This window comes from Ictidomys tridecemlineatus, chromosome 6, assembly GCF_052094955.1.
Source record: "Ictidomys tridecemlineatus isolate mIctTri1 chromosome 6, mIctTri1.hap1, whole genome shotgun sequence".
NCBI classification, from domain to species: domain Eukaryota; kingdom Metazoa; phylum Chordata; class Mammalia; order Rodentia; family Sciuridae; genus Ictidomys; species Ictidomys tridecemlineatus.
Window position 1 is genome coordinate 189,593,375 of NC_135482.1, and position 24,360 is coordinate 189,617,734.

Below are 24,360 nucleotides of genomic sequence, written 5' to 3' on the forward strand. Positions count from 1 at the left end.
CTTTCATTCAGTCCTAGGGGCTTGCCCTGGCAGTGGCTTCATTTCAAGAGATAGTGTTGTTTTGGGGGTCTGTGTCGAGGAAGAAGGAAAGGGGAGCAGCTCAGAGAAAGAAAGCACAGGGCAGAGAAATGGGGATTGCCATAGAGGAAGAGAAAAAGCAGGATGAAGACTATCAGGTTCAAGAGAGTTTTCAGCTTTTCACACGTTCATTTGTCTTTTCTGCTTCTGTATGAACTTTGTCTTCTCCATAAATTTTATAGAAAAATAATTTTGGAATATGAATTCCTTTTGGAAGCTTCCTTATATGAATGAAAAAATGCACCACACCGGATGTCTGAGATTTTGCTTCCTTTTTTACCTTATGGCTCTCTTACACAACCCATTCATACTAAAAGTTTCCAAAACAGTCAGCTGTGATTCTGAAATATGCTTAGTGAAATAGTGCCGTGTAAGAAGATGCGAACATGGGTTTGGGTGAAAAATTGAATGTGTTGAGGGCCAGAAGGCTGGTTCAAAGAGAGCTCAGACTTGGCCTAAGAAACCCCGAGAGTCTCACAGTGGAATATTGAGTCTTGGGCTGCCAACCTACGGGTTGGCCCTCTCTAATTACACGCCTGCCAGTATCTGCCATGCCTCAGTGGCCTAATATTTGGAGGCCTCTCTCCCAGGCCCAGGCTTGAGTGAACACAACAGGTCGTGACAGGAAAGTGCTCAAGGTTCTCAGGTAAGTTTCCTTCTCTTTGGGTGATGGGCTCCCGAAACCTTCTGAACCCACTGTCTGCTGGAGCCGGCATGATGATGGACTCATAGACCCGCCTGTCTTCCTCCATGTGAACTTTGACTTATGACTTTGAACAAAAAGAAAGTTGATATTTTGTCAGTAATAAGGAAAGTTTTTTCCTCCAGTAATAAACTTTTTCAAATCCGGTCAGATAACCCAATCGTTTCTCATTCTCAGGGTTCTTGAAAAGGAGGTCAGAGCTCTACCAACTGTGAGGCTCATCTCACCTTGTGTTGGGGAGACTTCCATTGGGGCAGCGGCAGCGGGCATCGGAGGAGAATGCAGATGCCAAATTTAGGATCTGGAACTGTGACTGGGGACCAAGCCCAGGGCCCTGTGCATAGCAGGCATGTGCTTTGCTACTGAGCCACACCCCTGACTTCAAATTGAGGTTTCTTGATTCGAATAAATTTCTTGTGGTTTTAGTAACTGTGTTCACAATAGTTTGCATTGTGCTAATTTTAGTATAGATAATTCTTTTTAAAATTCTGTAGTGTTCTTTAAAATTAATATTAGCCTATAACATTTTTAAGACTAAGCTTTTTTTTTTTTGACCAAATTGTATTCTACTTTTTTCCCTGAGTAATTGTCACCATCAACTTGAGTAAATTAGCTAGGTTTCAATTTGCTCTATTTCCCCCTTCTTATTTGATTATTTAGGAGATGGTTTTTCCGCACTTAAAAAAAAAAATTGCGAGCAATACTTAAGTGGTCTTCTGGCACTGTTTTCTTTATGGCTTGTTATTCACTCTTGAATCATTCTTTTTATTAGAGAGAAACTAAGGTTTTAAAATGTAATTCTCAAGTGGTCCTCTAGTATCAAATATTTGCCTTTAACAAATTTGGTTTTATTCAACATCTGATTACCTTGATCTCAGGAGCAAGTGTGGACAGCAGAGAGTGCTTGTTGGAAAACAGGAATTAGAATACTAACTCATATGCTTATCCACAGTTACATGCCACAGCTCTGACTTCAATGCAGTCCCAATGCATTTTAACAAGCTCAGGGTGCATGGAGCCCACGTAAGAGTGGCACAGAACCTAGTTTAGGAGATCATGTCAGGGTTTCCCGTGGAAATGGCAGCCAAGTGACTCCTGAAGTTTAAGTAGTAGTGAGTTAGTTCAAAAGCGAGAGAGATGGGGAGACATAGCTCTGTTGCTGGTGAAAACATTTTATTGCATCATGATGCAGCAAAATAGATAGTATTGACAAAGATGGTGGAATTTGGCAGGATTATATGGTCTATTTAATGTCAAGTATGAGGCAGAGGCAGGAATCTCTGATGACTAGATTGCCTCATTTAGTTGTAACACCTATCATTGCACTGTGCTTTTAAATTTTTTTGTATTTGGGATTGAACCCAGGGGTACTTTATCACTGAGCCATACCCCAGCCCTTTTTATTTATTTATTTTTACAATTTTGAGACTGGGTCTCACTACTGAGGGCCTTGCTAAGCTGTTGAGGCTGGCTTTGAACTTGCAATTCTCCGGCCTCAGTCCTCCAGCTGCTGGGATCATGGATGTATGCCACTGCACCCTGCTGCGCAGTTTTTTGGGGAAATTTATTTAATGTCTCTGAGTTCTTATTTCCTTAAGAGGGAACAGTAATACCCATTTATACCACAGAGCACAGTATGGTAATGTATGTGTATGACTTTTGTAATCTATAGTGTAGGTTTGAAGTAGTAATTGTTTTGCCACCTAATTAGTAAATCATACTCTTGCTTTAACAGAAAGAAGCAAATAACCAAAAAAAAAAAAAAAAAAAAGCTAGTGTGAAAGAAATCATTAAAAAAGCAAAAAAAGAAAGAAAAATGGCAGCAAGCTCTTCCCTTCTTCCCTAGCAGTTAGAATTCTACTATTAGACATCAGTGTATTTTTCCCTGCTAAACCAAGAATAATTGATTTTTTCCAATGATGCCTAAAAGTTTTTTTTTTGAAAAAAGATTCAATTATGTTTATTGTGCTGCTTGTATAATTATAGAAAAGTGTACTAAGTTTTCAAAAAATTTGAAAGTATAGTTAGTTGATCCTGAGTACCTCTGGGTGAAGTATCTCTAGAATTAACCAACCTGGGTTTGAAAATATTAGGAAAAAAATTATACTGAACGTATACATACCTTTTTGTCTTGCCATCCCCTAAGCAATAATAGTCTGACAACTGTGCAGTGTTTAGAGTGTGTTAAGCATTATAAGTAATGTAGAGATGACAGAGTGTATGAGAAGATGTGTGTGGGTTATACACAAATGGTATGACACTTCTTACATGGGACCTGGGCATTTGTACATTTGGTATCTTCAGGGGGTCCTGGAACCACCCCATGGATTCTGTGGGACAATTGCATATTAAAATAGAAGGGTTCTGCTGCTTGTCTTTGACGAACTGGAAAATCCAATCAGCTGGAAGCCATTTGTGAGCCCAGGGTTGTTAAGAAATTTTATTTAACTTTATATATTTATGCAGAATAGTTTGAGAATTACTTTTTATGTACAGATTAGCTCTTACTCCTGGTTCATTATGTCTTAATAAAACAGTGATTATTTATTTATTTATTTGGTCCTGGGGATTTAACCCAGGGGTACTTAACCACTGTTCCACATCACCAGCCCTTTTTATTTATTTTGAGACAGGGTCTCACCAAGTTGTTCAGGGCCTTGGTAAGTTGCTGAGGCTGGCTTTGAACTTGATCTTCCTGCCTCATCTTCCAAAATGTTGGGATTATAGGCAGGTGCCTCCTCGCCTAGCTGATTTATGTATTTTTTTTTTTTTTTGTTTAACTCTTTAGGTTGTAGATGGACACAATACCTTTATTTTATTTATTTATTTTTATGTGGTACTGAGGATCAAATCCAGTGCCTCACACATGGTAGGCAAATGCTCTACCACTGAGATACAGCCCTAGACCTTTGTGGAACAATTGTTCTAGAACCAACCGAGAAAAGTGAACTGTGTAGCAGGATTCCCAGAAAGAAGTGTATCCTGGATCTTGGATGGTATGGTCAGGATTCAATACTAATGTCACTGTAAAAATATATTATGTGGTTAGCATCTGGAGAGAGTGACTGAGTTTGCTTGTCTTTGTTGTATTTTTCCTGCCCTTCCTGCCCTTATCCATGCTCACCAGGTCATCTGATTCGTGTGATCAAGAGATGAAACACCCACTTTGTGCAGTAGTGTAGTGCCAGTGTTAGTTCTGTACCATGCAGATTCAGAGATGGGTAATCACACAGGAGGCAACAACTAACGCTGGGCAGGGAGGGGACACACTTGTAGTTTGGGGTGTGGGCTGCCCATTTTAATGACCACAGATTGCTAACCTTCATCGAGTTCCTGCTGTGGGCCAGGTCCTGTTCTAGGGAGTTTCATTCTTAACCAATGTCACCTTCTCCATGACCCCATGACAGAGATTCTCTTACTATGTTCATTTTCCAGGTGAGGAAACTGCATTCCAGAGAGGCATACTAGTCCCAGAGCCCATGCCTTTCGCCCCTGTGCCTGTGCTCTAACTGCTGCTGGTGTCCTCCTGTCGGCCCCCAGGTGGATGCTCTAGGGGCCTAACAAACAGACTTACAGAGAAGGCAACTGATTTTTGGCAGATCTTTTGTATATTTTTGTGATCTCCTTAGTTGATTTTTGCAGCACCCCCTGCCCCAGCATGCTCAGAGTCACGCAGCAGTTTTCACCATTACTCCTGGATTGGAAGGTGTGAGTTGTGCCATTGTAGAGGAGTCAAGGGGCTGAGCACTGGTCCCTGGCTGCTTTCCTCTTTCTCCGTTTCTTGAATTGTTGCTTTGGAGTTATGTTCTTTTCTTTCTTTCTTTTTTTTTTTTAAAGAGAGAGTGAGAGAGAGGGGGGGACAGAGAGAGAGAGAGAGAATTTTAACATTTATTTATTTTTTCTTAGTTCTCGGCGGACACAACATCATTGTTGGTATGTGGTGCTGAGGATCGAACCCGGGCCGCACGCATGCTAGGCAAGCGCGCTACCGCTTGAGCCACATCCCCAGCCCCGTTATGTTCTTTTCTGTACCCCTTTCCTCATCAGAAATTCAATTGCTTCAGAGCCTGAGCGTGGCTGCTCTGAGGACCTGCTGGGAGGAAGAAACAATGGATGGAGGGATTTTTGTTGCTTACAAGAAGAGAATAAAATACGGCTGTGGACTATTCCTTTTTTTAACTTCCTGATTTAAACCATTAGAATATGTTTTTGCTGACATATTTGTATTTATTTTTGTTTTTTTCTCTGCTTATTACTTTTGTATGAAAATAAAAACATTCTGAGCACTCAGTTGAAAATAGTGTAAGTGAATGAGTAGATCAGATTTGTTCTTTCAGCTGAAATTTTTATATTTTACTTTTCTTCCATTTGAGGGGATTATGACCCATTCTGTTTTTATTTTAATAAATTTTAGTATATTACTGTGTTGAAGAATACTTTTAGTAGAATCTACTGTCTTGAGTCTGTGAGTATTTTCACCTGTTGTACTGGGTATCACATCATTATCAGGTCTGAGTGCTGTCTTAAGAATGTTCTGAGGGCTGGGGATGTGGCTCAAGCGGTAGCGTGCTCGCCTGGCGTGCAGTGCGGCCCGGGTTCGATCCTCAGCACCACATACCAACAAAGATGTTGTGTCCGCCGAGAACTAAAAAATAAATATTAAAAATTCTCTCTCTCTCTCCCCCCCTCACTCTCTCTTTAAAAAAAAAAAAAAAAAAAAAAAAAAAAAAGAATGTTCTGAGGCTAGCACTGTTGAACTGAATCAGCTTTGCCCTTTCAAATAATGCCAGATTGGATTTGCAAAGTGGTAGTAATATTTTGCTTGTAAGAGATTTATATAAATAAAGAGCAAAGTGTGTTTGATAAAGTAAGGTTTAATGATTATTTTATATTATTAGAAAGTTTGGTTCTTATTTTACTTAATTAAATATTTAACTTAGAAATTACAAATAGGGTCTGGCATGGTGGCCACACCATGACTTGGAAGGCTGTGGCAGGAGGAATGCAAGTTTGAGGCCAGCCTCAGCAACTAAGTGAGACTCTGTCTCAAATTAAAAAATTAAAAGGGCTGGGAACATGGCTCAGTGGTTAAGCAATCCTGTGTTTTACCCATGGAACCAAAAAAAAAGGGAAAGAAAAATATTTCAAATAGGTCTAGGACTATAGATCAATAGAACATTTGTTTAGGATGCTTGTGGCCCTGGGTTCAATTTCCAGCATCTCCACCCCAAATTACCAATAGGGCAGTACTCTATTGTTTGTAAGAAAAGGTTTTTGAAAGATAAATTTCAACTTTTGAAGTTGCATGATGTAGTGAAAAAAATGTGCTAGGCTAAGAATTCAGAGATAAGAGTAAATATTGAACTGGGCTTTTGCCAGGTATTCCACTGAGTATTCTTTGTTTTGAACCAAAACTGTACTGAAACTGAAGCCTGTCTGGCTCCCTATGCCCTGCTCTGAATCCTTCCTCATGTCTGTCACTCAGGTGAATTTGAACACGCCACCACAGCTCTTTGGAAATCAATTTACTTGTTTACAAAACTGATGCTCTAGAGATGAGTATTCTTTTGCATTTATGAGATTGTGCCTTATCTTTGCAATCTTTTTTTTTTTTTTTTTTTTTTTTTGTCAGGGTCTTACTAAGTTGTAAGGCTGGTTTCAAATTCATGATCCTCTCACCTCAGCCTCTCAGTCAGCTGGGATTACAGTCCATGTTACTGTGCCCAGTTCTAACACACCTATTACTTTTAAATTATGCTTATATTTTATGCATTATATTTATACGTAATACTTGGGTTCATTTTGACAAAACCGTACATGCACGGAATTCAATTTACTCCATTCCTGTCTTTGTGCCCCCCCCTTTCCCTCTTCCTATTCTTTTTCCTCTATACCACCCGTTTTCCTCACACTCATTATTTATTTACTTTTAATTGGTGCTTTATAAACATACATAAAGGTGGAATTCGCTGTGGTATATTTATACATGCACATAGCATGATTTTGTCAAATTAATTAATTTCCTTCCCTTTCAGTCTCCTTCTTCTAGTCCACTGATCTTCCCTATATCTCTGTGATGTCTTACCTCCCCCGACACACACACACCTTCCCCCCGCCCCAACATTTCTCTAGTTTCCACATAAGAGAGAATCTGGTTTGTTTCACTTAGCATGGTGTTCTCCAGTTCCATCTATTTACTAGCAAATGCCATACTTTGATTCTTTTTTGTTGCTAAGTAAAACTCCATTGTGTATGTACACCACATTTTCTTTATCCATTTGTCTATTGACCAGCGCCTGGGCTGGTTCCATAACTTGATTATTGTGAATTATGCTGCTATAAACATTGATGTTCCTGTATTGCTATAGTATGCCAATTTTAGCTCTTTTGGATAAATACCAAGTAGTGGTATAGCTAGGTCATATTTTTTTTTTTTTTTTTTTTTGAGGAATCTCCATGCTAGTGAATTTTGGAGGAATCTTCATACTGCTTTCCAGAGTGGTTGCACTAATTTGCAGTCCCACTAACAATGTATGAGTGTGCCTTTTCCCCACATCCTTGTCAGCATTTATTACTACTACTGCTACTACAACAGCGGTAACACTACTACTACCACCACCACTAGTACTAGGAATTTAATTTAGGGGCACTCAACGATTGAGCCACATCCCCAGCCCTATTTTGTATTTTATTTAGAGACAGGGTCTCACTGAGTTGTTTAGTGCCTTGCAGTTGCTGAGGCTGGCTTTGAATTCTTGATCCTCCTGTCTCAGTCTCCTGAGTCACTGGGATTACAGGCATGTGCCACCGTGCCTGGCTAGCATTTATTATTATTTATTTATGTTCTCTTATTTTATTTTATTTTTATTTAGTTTTTGGCGGACACAACATCTTTGTATGTGGTGCTGAGGATCAAACCCGGGCCCACGAATGCCAGGCGAGCGCGCTACCACTTGAGCCACATCCCCAGCCCCTTATTTATGTTCTTGATCATTGACATTCTGAATGGAGTGAGATGAAATCTCAGTTTACTTTTGATTTGCATTTCTCTGATTGCTAGAGATGCTGAACATTTTTTCATATATTTGTTGGCCATTTGTGTGTCTTCCTTTAAGAAATGTCTGTTTAGTTCTTTTGCCCATTTATTGATTAGGTTATATTTATTTTTGGTGTTGAACTTTTTTATTTCTTTATATATTCTGGGCATTAATCCCCTGTCAGAGGAGCAGGTGGCAAAGATCTCATTCCCTACCCTCTGTCTTTGCACTCTTGTTTCCTTGGCTATGCAGAAGCTTTTTAATTTGATTCTGTCCCATTTATTGATTCTTAGTTTTATTTCTTAAGCTTTAGTGGTCTTGTTAAGGAAGTCAGTGCCTGCGTCAGTGTTGGAGCATTGACCCTACATTTTCTTCTAACACCAGCAGATTTATTTTTATGGAAGCTGATGAGAGTTGTTTATTCATTGAACAAATAATGTTGGATGGGAGGCCTGGAAAGGCATCCCAGAGAGAGTAGCATTTAGGTGAAAACAGAAGCATGCCACAGACAATAGAAGATGCTGGTTTTTCTTTCACCCAAACTGCTGCTACCCCACTCTCTTAGGACCCTGCTCTTCTCCCAGTGTTGCCTTCCTGTGCTCTTGTGTCCCCCACCTTCATTCCTTCATTCAACAGCTGTTTGTTGAATAGCTGTTTTGTGCACTGCTCCAGGCATTTGAGATACTCAAGGAACCAACTAGACAGGAGAAGGGAGATGGAGATTCAAGAATATACACACGATAAATAGGTAAAGTTTTTGCCACTCTTATTCCAAATGCAGTCAGAGTGAGGCCTTGCATTCCGCCCTTGGACTGAAGTTCTGTCTTTCAGTGTGGCTCCTTGAGGCTCCAGCCACTGTTTTCCACCATGCTTTTATTTGTCAGATCCTTTTTTTTTTTTTTAAATTTTTTAGTTATAGATGGACACAATATATTTATTTATTTTATTTTTATGTGGTGGTGAGGATGGAACCCAGTACTTCACGCATGGAAGACAAGTGCTCTACCACTGAGCTACAACCCAGCCCCTGTCAGGCCTTTTTAAAAAGTCACTATGCCTGAGAAGATTTCTAGGAATCTGTTTTTGAGTTAGAGATGCTGTGTTGTCACAGGTCCTCCTTACCACTTGTATGTAACATGGGTGACAAGTGACATTTCTTAGCTTCTATGTAATCACATTTAAGATCTGTTTTTTCCATTAGTTTGTAAGTTACTGGATGCCTGGATGGTGCCTTTCCTGTTCCCTCCTGGGTCAGAACGTGGCTCTTCTTCCACACAAAGACCAGGAAGGGGGCTGGGGATGTGGCTCAAGCGGTAGCGCGCTCGCCTAGCATGCGTGCGGCCCGGGTTCGATCCTCAGCAGCACCACATACCAACAAAGATGTTGTGTCCGCCAAGAACTAAGAAAAAATAAATAAATGTTAAAATTCTCTCTCTCTCTCTGTCCCCCTCTCTCTCTCACTCTCTCTTTAAAAAAAAAAAAAAAAAAAAAGACCAGGAAGGGGCTGGACTTCAGCTCACTGCTCCAGAAATATTCAGAGATTGGAAGGAAAATAGGGTTATTCAAAGCCTCCTTTGAAGGAAGATAGATAAAACAATAAGTGGAATCTCTGAAGGTGAGCAGGGTTTTTAAGGGATGGGAGGCCTGGGGGAAGGGACTTGGGGGCTGAGGCAGACAAAAGGCAGGAAATGCACATATGCAAACTGGTTATCCTGAATTCCAGGCCTGCTGAGGGGGCTGAGTCTGCTCTTAGCTTCTTTGGCGCCTGTTGTGATGCGGGAGGTGGGGGGCTGTGGTCCTTCATTCTCCCCTCAGTAGGAGGAATTTGCATGTGTGGGGGGGAGGGATTAGTTGTCTCAGGAATTTTCACCCAATTCCATGTGGGGGGAGGAGGGACAATTCAGTCCACCCCTTGCTTTCACTACCCCTTCCTCTCTCCCAACAAGTTAGGGTAGGTGTGACTTGCACATATTTAGCACATAAGAGTTACTGTCCCAAAGCTTCACCATTCTAGCCTGGGCCTTAGGATTCGGTGCCTCACCGCCCCACCCGCTTCCTTAGTGCATTTCAGCTTCAGCCTTGTAGACTTTCTGTTTCTAGAAATTAATTAGGAATTAAGTTCCTTCCTAATTAGGGTTTTTCACCTGTTGTTTCTGTCTGGAATCCTTTCTTCCTGATTTTCTGAAGGCAGTGAGCCGCTTTTGTCCTCAGGTTCCAAATTTTACTTCAGAAGGGCCTTTTCAGAGTAATCTATCAAAAACAGGTTCCTTTTCTTATTTTCTAGAACTCTTTGTGCAGTGTAACATTTATTTTGACTCTCAATTGATTTCTTTACTCCAGTTTCTGTTTCCCATATTAGGCTTTGACAGGCTCCACGAGGGCAGAAAATGTATTTCATGTACTGTTGCTGAGTAAACATTTATTGAATTAGTATATACATAGATGAGTAAGAACATATGGACCACCCTCTTTCTTTTTAAAGGCCGTGTAATATTCTGTTTCTTATAAATGTACCATTTGTGTTCTAGTCTTCAGAAGGCCTATCAAATTGGTTTTCAGGTTTTTTCCTTTCAAAACAATAACAACACACTGAAAATAACACATTTCTTTTATAGGTTGGTCTCTGTATGAATGTGTATGAGGATATCTATAGGATAATTTCCCAAGAGTAAAATTGATGGGTCAAAGATATATGTCTTTGTACTGATGGATACGAACAGTTTATTTTTAAAAAGATTATATTTCCTGCAGCACTGATAGTGTGAGAAGTGCTCTTCTGCCTGAGTCACTTCAGGTCGCTCCTGGCCATTATCAGCTTCAGTATCTAGATGAGAAGTGGGATCTCCTTGCTTTAATCAGCCTTTCCATGATTAGGACTGAGGCTGGACATATTTCATATGTATTCTTGTGGATTTTTTTTCTTTTCTTTCTTTTTTCTGTTTGGCTGTATTGGGGATGGAACCCAGGGCCTGGCAAGTTCTCTGCCAGAGCCATGTCCCCAGACCCTTTTACTTACTATTTTGAGGCAGTCTCACTAAGTTGCCCAGGTGGGCTTCAAGCTTGCGATCCTCCTGCCTCAGCCTTCCATGTAATGGATTTCTTTCTGTTTGAACCTCTTATTTAATCAGTTTCACATTTTTTTTTTCCTGATGGTTGTTGGTCTTTTCATAGGTGTTTCAAAGTTTTATTAAATTTTTTTTCTTTCTATAACCTGATAGGGAGGTTTTACAATGTCATGTGTCAGTGCTGTTGACTTTGGAGCCAAATGAGCCTTTTTATCTTTTTAAAAGTAGTTTTATATATTTCAGTAATAAAACTGCATGCTGAAAGACCATCTGGGAACTGAGTGTACTTGACAGTTTATTTTTTGAAACTGATAATAAAGTTTTCTAATGTCTAGTACATAATAGGTCCTCAATAATTTTTTGGGGAGGGGGGATGAATGGGCAACAAGTATAAAGTTAATTTTTAAGGCAGTTTGATATTATTTGAAAGTTCGTTTAGTAGGATTTTAATTTTCACAGTAAGAAAATGTAAGCATACCAGTTAAAAGATAATTTTTGCTGCAGCTTACAGAAGTGATTGGTAGCAGTTAAAGAAATTTTAGAAGCTTTGCTGTGTTTATATATTATTCTTTTTATATACACACACACATCTCTAGTGTTTGTGTGTGTGTGTGTAAAAATGATAAAATATTGCTAATGAATTATCCTTTAAAAATTTCCTATTAGTTCTCTACAGGTAACTTTCTGGATAGCAGTTTAATTTCTCTCAGATTATCATTGGTAAATATAGTCTTAGGCATTTGAAAGAAATGTTAAAAGTTTCTTCTGGGCTTATTATAATCCAGTCTTCATCAGCCATCACTCTTCCTGTATTTTGTTGGAGAGGCACTAATTGTTCACATTTGGCAGGTTTAACACTTCCTGACAGAGAGGCCATTAAAGCAAGTATTCTCCAATAACTGTCACTGGCTGGAACAAAGAACCTTCCAACTCAATGTGTGGAAACCACTAACGTTCTTAAATGACCCTTTTCATGGATTTTTATCCTTTTAAGCTAAAATTTGGAGAATGTGAAGTCAGTGAATACAGCAAGGTGTAATAAAGCAGTAAACCTTGATTTTGGGGGGCGTGGGGTGGGAGGTTATAGATTTATCTCTGACTTGAAAACAATTGTTATTTGGAAATCTCATTAGCAGATGTGACTGCTTGGAGTAAAAAAAAAAAGGACTTAAAACTGATGTCGCTTTCAGGACTGCTTTGAACTTAACAAGCACCTATTTGTGGAGCAGACTGGCTAATGAAAGGAAATTAAATTTTTCTGACAACTTCCCCTGCCAACCTCCTTATTCAGGGGATGTTATTAGGTACTGAAGACTTTCAAGGAAGATTTTTTTTTATTAGACATAAATGAACCAGTTATAAACATCCCCCACTGCCTTTTGGGGGGAGGATCTGACATGGTCACGCTACATTTTAAATAAATTAGCTTTAAAAATACCAGACTTCAGTATTTTAAAGTTGTTTTCTAAAACTTCAGTCATTTTAGCTTGTGTCACTGAACTACAAAAAATAATAAAACCAAAGAGGAAACTTGGAGTTCAGAATTCTAGGGGTCTTTCTATGGGAACCTGTCGGGAGGGTCCTGTTGGGTGTGTTGGGTGGGGGTTAATGGGTGATATAGATGCAGGAAACTTGTTGCCTTTCAGCTAGTGAGAGGTACAGTGGCCTTGGTTGATGTTTAGCAGTGACTAATCCTTATATCAATAAACTCTTCCCTTGTGGTGTTTAGGAAGGCATTTGTATTTGGCTTTTTGTAGTTTTTTTTTTTTTAAACCATACTAGTTAGTTGATTGAATTTAAAGTTTTGCTTTGTGTAACAGACTGCAACCTTAAAGATAAAATATGTACCTGAAAAAAAGGTGAAATAAAATAGAAAAGGTCAAGGAGATCACTAAAGGGATTTCTTTGAATAATTGGTAAGTCCTATAGATCCTGGAAATTTACCTTTTGACTTCTGGAAAATCGATCAAGCTCCTCCCAAACAATAGAGAATCAACTCCCCCTGCTGACAGAATCCAGGAAAACATGACACCCAAGTATCCGACACAGAAACAAGCTGGCTGCAGACAACCTTTAATGATCTGATTTATGATTCGGTATTGATTGTAAACATCTAAATTCTGCTATTAAATTCCGGCAACTGCACCAAGTCATTGGCAATTCTGGTAGTGCTTCCTGCCAGCTCATTTCAAACTGCTTTGAGTTTCTTAATATAATAATGATGAGGTAGAATTTACATTCCACTTATGGTATTAATTTTACATTTCTCTGAATGAAAAGGGTTAGAAGGTTGTAAAATTGAGCATTAAATGAATCAGAGGAGACAGTAGTGCAATATACGACTGCCCTAAGGACATTGCGCAGTGCCTCATGGGATTAATGTTGAGTCTCATTTCCTGCTTTTACAGGATGCAGATGAAGCTGTCAGAATTGCAAGGGAAATTGGTAAGTTCTTAAATTAACTTTGGTAGGGTTTCTATGTCTTTCAGCAGATACGGTTGAGTAAACGTGTAATAAGTAATTCCCATAGAGCAAATAATATTTTAATAGTTTTAGGTTTCTGATTGCTTGTCCCTCTGAAAGAATTTATCAGTTGAATTATCATAATCTGTTATTAAACTGGACTTTAAAGAGTAATTTGACCTTAGCTATAGCTCTTTTGTAAGATGAAATCATTCACTAATTAAAGGAAGGAATTGTCAAGAATCCTCAAGATTGGATGTAATATAAATTTGTATGTAAGCAGCTGAATGCAGTTTCTAAAGTTAAGGAATGTATATGATTAACGTGAACATAATATGTTGGACAAAATTCTCAAAATTTTTGCCTTTCCCTAAGATGTTAAATGTTGACTTAATGATCTTGCTAGGAAAGATAAAATAGAATGTGGGTAATTAGGACAGAGTATTCTAAATTGGAGTAAAAGGTAAACTGGAGGACAGGTCAGCAGTGGCTATTGTACTCTTTAGTTTCAAATATATTCCTACTACTCATGAGCATGATTGTATTTTCAGTTTCTGCTGAGAAAATGTATAAGGGCATACTGTTATCATGGGTTAGCAAAGCTATTAAAAGTTGTACCTTTTATTAATCAAATCAGCAGTCATATTGGTTTGACAGAGATTTGTAGACAGATGAGAGAGATGAGGCCTGGTAGGGACTCACAGCAGCTTAAGCATTCCTACAACTCCTGTACCCCACTAGCAGTTCTATAGTCCTGTTTTCCCATTAAGGTGATCATTTAGAAATGATGTCCGCAGGTGGAAAGCATTTGACTTGGCAAAGTGCGTATAGTTGTGATATGTAGAAACATTGGTCTGAAAGTGATCTCACAGCCCTCAGTAAGCGCCTGTGGTTGGGGCAGGCTTGGGCCTTGGTGATTTGAAAGTTGTTTTGCTTGATGAGTCCCTGTTTCTAGTTGGATCTGGTTAAATTATTTTTGTTTTGCTCATTATTAATTATGTTTTGTTGTTCATTTGTTTTGCAAAAATGCCCTGGATTTGAGACCAGGCCATAGAAAAATCTTATTTTATCGGTCTATAACATCTCTTCATGAATCATTTTTTCAGAATTGTCAACATTTTCTAAAAGCATCTCAGTACTTGACAGTGAGGTCTGCTGGATAAATCAAAAGTTGCTGTCTGTGATTTGAAATCATCGGGAGTCCTCATTTGCCTACAACTCACAGAACATACCTATTGGCTTTTGAAGAGATTTTCCTAATGCAGTTTAGTTTTATTCTAGCATATACTTTTAAATTTAAAAGATCCTCTTTCTCATTCTGATTGGTATGTTATTATCTCCTGCTTAATAGGACAGAATAATAACATTATCATAATAGTATCTACATAAAAACAATATTTGGAGGAATTTAGGGAAATAATAGAGGATTAGAAGGAAAATCTAGAATTCTGTTGCTGTGCCACACTTAGAATTATGAATCACCAACCTGTAAGCATTTCCTTGGTGCAAACCGCAGATGGCTTTGCTTGCATTTTACGTTTTTCTTCTACCTTTTTAATAACCTGTGCTTCTGATTCTCAATACTTTGTTTTCTTTCTTCAACATTGAATGTTGTGCTTTACTTTCTTTTCAGTCTCTTTTCTTCTGAGCTCCCCTAAATTCAGTCTGAATCTCTTTTCTTTATACTTGGGCACATCCTTTGTGATTTCTTCTGCTTTCCTATTTTTTCTTCTGATTCTGCCTCTATTATCCCTTCTCATTTGTGAAATAAATGATCACAATCTTGGTTGTTAACTGTGCAAGTGTTTTGCTTATAGTGAAAGAAAGGGAAGCCATAAAATTTGAGATGAATTACAACATGATAAAGAATCAGGGTCATCAGTTTCTGTGTTTGGAATTACCCTGAGAACGTCTCTGAGTCACCATAGAAGTCCCCCATAAAACCTTTTCAAGGGCTAGCTGCTAACATACGTCAAATTGCATATTAAAGCCTCTTGGTTTCCCCCTATTGCTTTTATTGAGATATATCATATTTTAACTGTATTATTATTGCCATGGGCCATTTTGAGTTTATCTAAGAGGTAAACTGAACATTGATTCCACAGGAAATAATACATTCCTGTTCTAAACAACTGAATAAAATCTTCCAACCTGTCCATTTATAAGTTTCTGATTTCCTATCTATCAGACCTATTCATAGATTTCTTTTATTTCTTTCTTTGTTACATGCTGAAAAAAAAAATCCATCCTGTTTTGTGTGGTTCCTCCTCATAAGAGTCTTCTCTTCTGCAAATAGCAATCTATGCTGCTGAAGTTGGAAACTGAGCATTAGGTGCCTTTTTATAGCACATTTTCCTATGTGCCAGGTACTTTGGAAATGTTATTTTTTTTTAATATTTATTTTTAGTTGTAGTTGGACACATACCTTTGTTTTACTTACTTATTTTTTTTTTTTATGTGGTGCTGAGGATCAAACCCAGGGCCTCTCACGTGCTAGGCGAGCGCTCTACCACTGAGCCACAACCCAGCCCCTGGAAATGTTATTTTTAATGCTAATTCTTGGGTTTAATTATTTTCATTTTCATTTTTATAGGAAATTAATCATTAGAAGTAGTAATTAATTTGCTTAAGGCCACCAAGCTACTGGTTTAAATTTAGATTTCTTTGATTCCAAAGACCATGGTTTTCTCATTATACTTTGGCTAAACTAATGAGATTTCAGGATGGATGCTAAAATTTGAGTCACTGTTTAGTATAAAACGTCACAAGGTACTATGTGTCTGGGACTGAAATAGACAGCAGCTGCCCATGGGTGGGATGACAGACGTTAAGAATTAAAATGTTCCCTCTGTGTATTAGTTTTGTGGACTACCTTGCCTCCTACATTCAACTTCTGATTTTTTCCTTTGACCCCTAAGTGTAGAGATAGAGAGCTATTGATCCCCAGTTTACCTTTAACCCCAAAGGTAGATATCAGTAATTAGTGAGCTTGACTTCCATTAAAGTAATCTTTTTACTGGACCAAAGGTCCTTAGTACATTTAAGTCAAATTGATTATTGAAAGGAAAAGAAATTGTAAGTCTAAACCTGCCTTTTGACAGTTTCTTGTTTATTCTGATTCTTTTCTTTTGCTTATGTTTCTCACAATCACAAATTATGCTCAATTTAAATTAAAATGTTTTTTTCTTTTATCCTGAAGTCCAACATCCTACAAACCCAGTCTCCCAAGATTTCCACATCTCAGTAAGTGTTACCCGATTCCTTGAGGCCCGCACCTGGGATGTGTCCTGGGCGCCTGTTTCCCTGTTGTCCTGTAGGATAGAAGTCCCTGTGCAGGTGCTGCCATCCTCTCTGCACACACCCCATAGTCACTGCCTGCTGTGTGTGTCACCCCCTCTCTCCTCCAAACAACCCTTGTCATAGCAAGAACTATGACAATAGTTTTTATATTCCTTATTTAGTGCCATTCTTCATAGAACGTCATGCAATGTTTTAAAACTTTAATGATCAGGGCACATCTCGTCCCCTCCTGTCCCACCATCCCTGCTTTGCACCCGCTAATGACATAACATTGCCCTTGGATGAATTCACAGTTCCCTGCTGATATGGATGCCATGTGATTCGAGCCTGTCTTTGTCTCCAGTTTTCTGCTACCTCCCTCCTTGTCCCATTGGCTCACTTGAACACACCAACTTTCAGAGCCTTAGGATTAAGGTCTTCTCGGGGAGGGGTATAGAGGAGACCTGGAAGACTCATGCTGATATCCTCACACAGATGACCTCATGTAGTCTTCATATCTGGGCTTAAATATCATGTCTTCCAGGGAAGATGCCCCAATGTTGCCACCCAGATACGTGTCTGATGACCATATTCTAAGTTTCTGCATGGTACTTGTGACTTGCCAGTAATTTACTTGTTCATTAATTTCCTCATCAATATTCTGTTTTGAAAAATTTCAATCAAACAGCATTTTCAAAGAACTTTATAGTATACTGTTTTTTCAACACCAAGATTATATATCCATATATAATATATTGTATGTATACAAAGACATGTTATATACTCAATACCACTGTTATCTAACCATATCATTAACCCATCTTGTTTTTTGTTGTATTTTAAAGTAAACTGCACATATTGGTACGTGTCCTACCAAAAACTTCAGCATAGGGCTGGATGCTCACAATGCCTAGCGTTTCATCCCCAGTACTGCTCCCACCCCCTCACCAAGAAAAAGAAAGAAGAACTTCCATATACATGTCATAAACTGAATTTAGTATTTATAAATAGTTTTGGTGCAAATTTGCATATAGTAATGTGAGTAAATGTTGCCTATATTTGCCGATTTTAATATATGCATATATCTATGTAACTGTGGACCCTACCAAGATAGTGAACATTTCTGTCACCCCAGAAAGTTCTTTCATGCTCTTTCTAAATTAGTTTTTACCCCTTATTCCTGGAGGCAACCTGCTTTAAATTTTTTACACCGAAGATAAGATGTTAAAAATTTGAGATAAAATTTAAATACTATAACATTCAGCCTTGCAAAGTACATAATTCAGTGGTTTTTTTTTTTTTTTGAGAGAGAGAGAGAGAGAGAGAGAGAGAGAGAGAGAGAGAAAGAGAAAGTGAGCGAGAATTTCAATATTTATTTTTAGTTTTCGGCAGACACAACATCTTTGTGGTGCTGAGGATCAAACCCGGGCCGCACGCATGCCAGGCGAGCGTGCTACCGCTTGACCTGCATTCCCAGCCCAATTCAGTGGTTTTTAATATATTCATAAGATTTTATAGCCATCAGAATCTTCTGATATCAGAATATCTTCATTACTCCCCCTAGGAACTGTACCCATTGGTATTTACTTCCTATTTTTCCCCCACCTACCCCCCAATAACCACTAATTTACTATTGTCTTTATGGGTTGACCCAATCCAGATATTTTGTATAAATGGAAGCATATAATATATGAAATTATGTACCTGGTTTCTTTCAATTAGAAGTGTTTTTCAGTTGTGGTCTACCATGTGTCAAAATTTTACTCCTTCATATGATTGAATAATCTTCCATTGTGTGTGAATATATATTTTGCTTATCTGTTAATAGACAAATGGGTTGTTCCTGCCTTTTAATTATTATAAATAGTGTGGCTGTGAACATGGGTGTGCATGTGCTAGTTCAAGTACATGTTTTCAGTTAGAGCTCATGCATAGGAGCAGAATTGCTGGGTTTTATGGTAACTTTTTGAGGAACTACCAGACTCTTTTCCATGGGGGTTGTACCTTTTCAGATTTCTACCAGAAATGTGTGGTTTTTCAACTTCCTGCCAAGAGTTGTTATTTTCTGGTTTTTTAAAAAATTTTATTTTAATTATTGCCATTCTAGTGTTCATGAAGTAGTATTTCTTGGTGGCAGAGTTGGCAGAATGCATAAAATAATGACACCTTTATGCTGTCTATCAGAAGCTCCCTTCAGTTTCAGAGAAGCAAATAGGATGAAAGTGAAAGGATACAAAAAGACATCCTGTGCAAATAGAAACCAAAAGACAGCTGGGGTGGCTGTGGAAAGAGACTTGAAGTCTGAAACTGTTAGAAGAGACGAAGAAGGGAAGGACAGTATACATTGACTAGCAATTATACACATTTAAGCATCAATAAATAGTTCCTCAAAAGCTAAAGGCAAACTGTGACAGAATTGAAGGGAGAAATAGTTCTTTGATAATAGTTGAAGACGTTAGTACCACAGCATAAGTAATAGACCGTTTAGATAAAAGGTCAGCAAGGGACTGGCAGACTGGAACAGGTAGACCAGCTAGACCTTGTTAGAGCATATAGACCTTCCTTCCCCCCAGTCACAGCAGAAGGCACATTTTCCTCCAGTAGTATTGAAAGAAAGAATGAAAGCGTGGTGATCGAGGTATGAAGAACTATTGAAAGGAAAAGGTATCTGATGAGAGCAGTGTCTCACAGAGTGCTGCCTTGTCCCACAGTGTGATATGGTAATAACCTCCCTGCTTTCTTGACAGTTTGTTGTTCTCTTAAAAGAGTTTGGGTTTTCTGCAATAAACAACGACTACACATCTTTACAAGTGACTGACTGTTCAATGTTCAGTTGGCGACTGGTAATAGTGGAGTTGACCATTGGTTACTTTCCTTTGTATTTCTAGTACTTAAGATAGTGCTTAGCTGGGCACAGTGGCACATACCTGTAATCCCAGTGGTTTGGGAGGCTGAGGCAGGAGGATTGCAAGTTCAAGGTGAGCCTCAGCAAGTCAGCAAGGCTGAAGTGACTCAGTGGTTGAGTGCTCCTGGATTTAATCCCCAGTACCCCCTTGCCCAAAAAGGCCAAAAAAACCCAGTGCTTTTTAGAGCATATACTCAGCAAGCGGTTATTCAGTGAATGAATCTAAATAGAAAGATATGTGCATGTAGATAAATGAAGTTATCAGACATTTTAAAATTCTTTCACAATATTTATAGACCATGATTTGACTGTAATTTCCTCCATTTAATCTGTAATTTTCTAATAGTGATACCTGTAGAGAGAAAAAAATTTAAGCAAAACATGATAAACTTTCAGTCAATAGATTATTGAAACAAAATGAGTAACCAAGGTTTATTCAAGTAAATTTGGTATGCTCTTGTTAATGAACGCCTGACATTCATTCTTTTTTTTAAATACTGGGGATTGAACTCGAGCACTTGACCACCGAGCCACATCCCCAGCCCTATTCTGTATTTTACTTAGAGACAGGGTCTCACTGAGTTGCTTAGCGCTTTGCTTTTGGTGAGGCTGGCTTTGAACTCCTCCTGCTTCAGCCTCCCGAGCTACTGGGATTACAGGTGTGTGCTTCTGCACTCGGCCCATCATTCATTCTTGCAGACTGATCCTTGTTTATTAGGCTGGACTCATGGAAGTGTATTTTTTTTTAATATCTTTATTTTGTTCATTTAGTTTTTTTATGTTTGAACCCCCAGCACCACATAAAAAATCTAGTGCTAGGCAAGCGCTCTGCCCCTGAGCCACAACCCCAGCCCTTGTGGAAGTTTTTAGTAATGTCAGATTCCAGTGTACTAGAACATCTTACTAGCCTATTGTCTGCGCTAACCTGTGACTTCTTACGTTTTGGAAGCTGCACTCTCCCGTTTCCCACTCTTTCATTAGTCTTCTGATGGCCTCTGCCTCGGCCTGTTTCCGATTAGTGCGAGGACCCTGGTGGCCTTTCCTCCCTGCTCTGGCTGCTTTCCTGCACTGTGCTTCCCACCTTGCTTTCGGTATGATACGGCTTGTTTTGTTTCTAAAGTCACTTTTTCAAAGTTGGTTGTATAGAAGAACAAATTGTTCATATTTAAGAGGGAAAAAGTACTACTCCTGAAATCTCAATTTCATGCTGCTTAGAATATTTTTAAATGTTGTTTATGACTCTTGGTTAAAGCTTTCTTGAAGACACTTTGAGAAGATATTAAAATGTACCTTAACAATCTTACGTACTGTTAATTTATTTGCTAATTTGGTCTTCAGGAGAAGATAGGTTTAATATCCAGGGAGATGTAATAAAAAATGCCTAAGGAAAAGTTATGTTTAAGAAAAATGGTGCAGGGGTGTTGAACTATATACTTCATGAAATCCATTCTAGGTGGAGAAGTTTGGGGTTGGAGGTGTGGCTCCATGGTAGAGTGTGCATGTAGCAAGCACAAGGTCCTGGGTTCAATTCCCAACACCCGAAGAACAAAAAGATTCTTGTGAAGTAGTGTGGTCATTTGAGGTTGAAATGATACTCCCCTGGAGATGGGAATGCATGTTCTCTTTTTCTTTCCCACCATTTTTTGGTGCTTGTATTTCTTTTCCCACATACACATTTAGCCAAAAGCATGAGTCCATACTTTCCCTTTGTTTCCTGTGGAGTTTACTCTGCTACCTCTGCCTGTGTTTCAGTCCTTCATCTTCTTCCTCTTGCCTTGTTGGTGTTCATTCTTGCATGTTTTCCTTTTTCTATTACTCTGTTGCAAAAGACTGCAAAACATTCAGGCGTGATGTGGAAACACATTGTAATGGGAAAAAATGTTGGTTTTTGTTTGGAAACTTCTTGTCTGTGAACACCTTCTGCTCTAATCTGCACAATGAAGTGCACTGATTTCTGATCCCTGGAGCAGAGTAGGGTATCTATTGTTTTTTATTTAACCAAGCCAAGAAAAATAGGCCAGTATAATCAGGTTTTCAATAAAGTATAGTTGTGGTTCTCCACTAAATCAGTAGTTTATTTTAACTAATCTAGCATAACATGATTGTGTCTGTGTGTGTGCAGTATTGATTCATTCCTATTTAATTATTTAAATGAATATATCATGTTTGATACTCAATGTATGGTTTGGATCTGAGTGTCTCCCAAAAGCTCCTGTGTTGAAAGCTTGGCCCCACAAGGCAGCAGTGTTTGTTTGGAGGTGTGGCTTTTGAAAGGCCACATAATTGTGTTTCAGTCCTTCATCTTCTTTCTCTTGCCTGTTGGTATTCATTCATGAGGGCTCTCACCTCATCAATGGATTACTCCAATGACGGTTTCATAATTTAATCAACTATGGAAGGTGCTGGGAACTTAGGAGGTGGATGGGTTTTGGGGGTGTGTCCTTAAAGGCTGCATCTTGTCCTGGCCTTTCTTCCATTATTTGCCCTGTCTCTGCTTCCTGGCCCCATAAGATGAGAGCTTTGCTCCACCTCAGCCTCCCACCATGATGTGCTGCCTCACCAGAGGACCCGAAACAGGAACCCAGGCCACCATGGATGGAAAATTCCCAAACCATGAGCCCAGGTCTCTCCTCCTATAAGTTGTTTTAGCCAGGTTATTTTGTCACAGTGACAGAAAGCTGACTGACTAGCAGCACACTTATTATTAATACATTTTAAATATATAAATTAAAAATAAATATATTAAATTTTACATTGGATACAATTTAACAATATGTAATATACTAATAGAATATATTTATAAATATATGATTCAGCAATAAATTATTATATCTAATAAATACAACTCATAAACAGTTGTTTATGTATTTATGTATGTGTATGGACAACTGAGGAAAGGCAAGATATTCTGTGGTCACTTCACACCTTTTCTTTTTCCAACAGGAAAAACTGAGAATTAGCCATCTTTAGAGATAGTAGCAGTATGAATGTGGATAATTTATAGTTGAACTGCCAGAAATAGTAAATATGTATATTTACTATGTTTCCTTTTTATTGGATATTATAGATCCCAAGTAGTATTGATACAAATGTGTATCACCTCAGTCTGAAGTGTGGCAAATCAAATGGTATGATTAACCTAGGTCCATAGGGAGATTAAATGTAACTAATTTTTAATTAAGAGAACAGTAAAATCAATGGAAAATTATGATACAATACACACAAAATGAATGATGCATTGAAAATGGGATTCATTTCCCTAATTTGTTTGAAGTTAAATTACTTCTTTGATTGTATTCACAACAGGCACTTTTCAGTGTACCAACCTGGTACTTAGTGGCCAAATTCCCCAGTAGATTCTGAATTAGATTTTTTGGACAATTCTAGCAGTGTAGCAACTTTTCTCTGATTCTGTGCAGTTTTCTTAAGTTCATCAGAGCTCAGTGCACCACATTTTTATTGTCCCTCTCCTTATTTTTTTTCTGTATTACACATGGTCTCTGCCTATTTGTCAGGTTGTAGGATGGGAAGGAAGAGTTGGTGTAGGCTGTACTTAGGCAGCTAGACTGATGGAGAATTTGTCAACTGCAGCGTTGGGTCTTATATATATACATACATATATATATATATATATATATATATATATATATATATATATATATATATATATTTTAATTCAGGTATGTGTTTTATAACTATTTTCTCCCAATCTGTGACTTGTATTTTAATTCTCTTAAGCATGTCTTTTGTATAGAAGTTTTAAATTTTAGTAAAGGTTGATTTATCAGTGTTGTTTTTCCTTTCTTTGATTCTTCCAGAGATTATGTAGTTTTACATCATAAGATTCATTTTGAGTACTTTTTTGGTGAAACATAAAAACTGTTTAGATTCTCTCTCTCTCTCTCTCCCCGCCCCGCCTCTGGTTCGAATATCTAATTATTCAATATCACTTGTTGGAAAGAAGTCTTTTACTTCTTGGTCAAGGTTTAGTTGAGTATACTTGTGTGCACTATTTCTGGGTTCTCTTCTGTTACTTTAATTAACTCATTGAGTCCTTCACTAGTATCCTGGTGTCTTGGTTGCTGTAGCTTCATAATGAATCTTTAAGTTGTAAGTATCTGTCTTTTGAATTTGTCTTTATCTTTTAAAATTATGTTAGTTATTCTGTGTTTTTGGCCTTCCCATATAAACTTTAGAATCAGTTTGTTGATATCCACAAAACCCACAGATAACTTGCTGGGATTTTGATTTATGTTCAGCCTATATGTTAAGTTGCAGATAATTGATCTTAACAGTACCAAATCTTCCTATCCATAAATGTGGAGTATCTCTCCATTGAAGTCTTCTTGATTACCTTAATCAGAGTTTTATAGCTTTCCTCATAGACATTCTATATAAATTTTGCTAGATTTACATCTATCTCAATTTTTGAGTGCTAATATAAATGATATCATGTCTTAAATTTCATATTTCAATTATTTGTAGATTGTATACAGGAATGCTATCAATTTTTTAAAAAACTATTTTTACTTGTAGATGGACATAATATCTTTATTTTGTTTATTTACTTTTTTTTTTTTTTTTTTATTGATGCTGATCAAACCCAGTGCCTCCCATGTATTAGGCAAGTGCTCTACCCCTGAACTACAACTCTAGCCCAGGAACACAATCAACTCTTATATTTTAACCTTATATTTTGCAGTATTGCTATGATTGCTTATTAATTCTGGAGAATGTGTTTGAATTTTTAAATAGATTTTCTTTGTAGTCATATTATCTGTCACAGAAGGCAGTTTTATTTCTTCCTCCCAATCTCTTTATTCTTTTTTT

The 24,360-nt window shown here is 38.0% G+C and overlaps 1 protein-coding gene across 6 annotated transcripts in view; it reads left to right on the forward strand.

Moving 5' to 3' along the window:
* Window positions 1-24,360, forward strand: part of Pcca (propionyl-CoA carboxylase subunit alpha) — a 345,878-nt gene that overhangs the window by 108,603 nt on the left and 212,915 nt on the right. For 5 of the 6 annotated variants that reach the window (XM_078016291.1, XM_078016287.1, XM_078016290.1 and 2 more), the window contains one exon: window positions 13,292-13,328. The exons of the other annotated variant lie outside the window; for it this stretch is intronic. In XM_078016291.1, coding sequence (XP_077872417.1) covers window positions 13,292-13,328 — 37 coding nt within the window. The remainder of the gene's footprint in view (window positions 1-13,291; window positions 13,329-24,360) is intronic. 6 annotated transcript variants of the gene reach the window in all.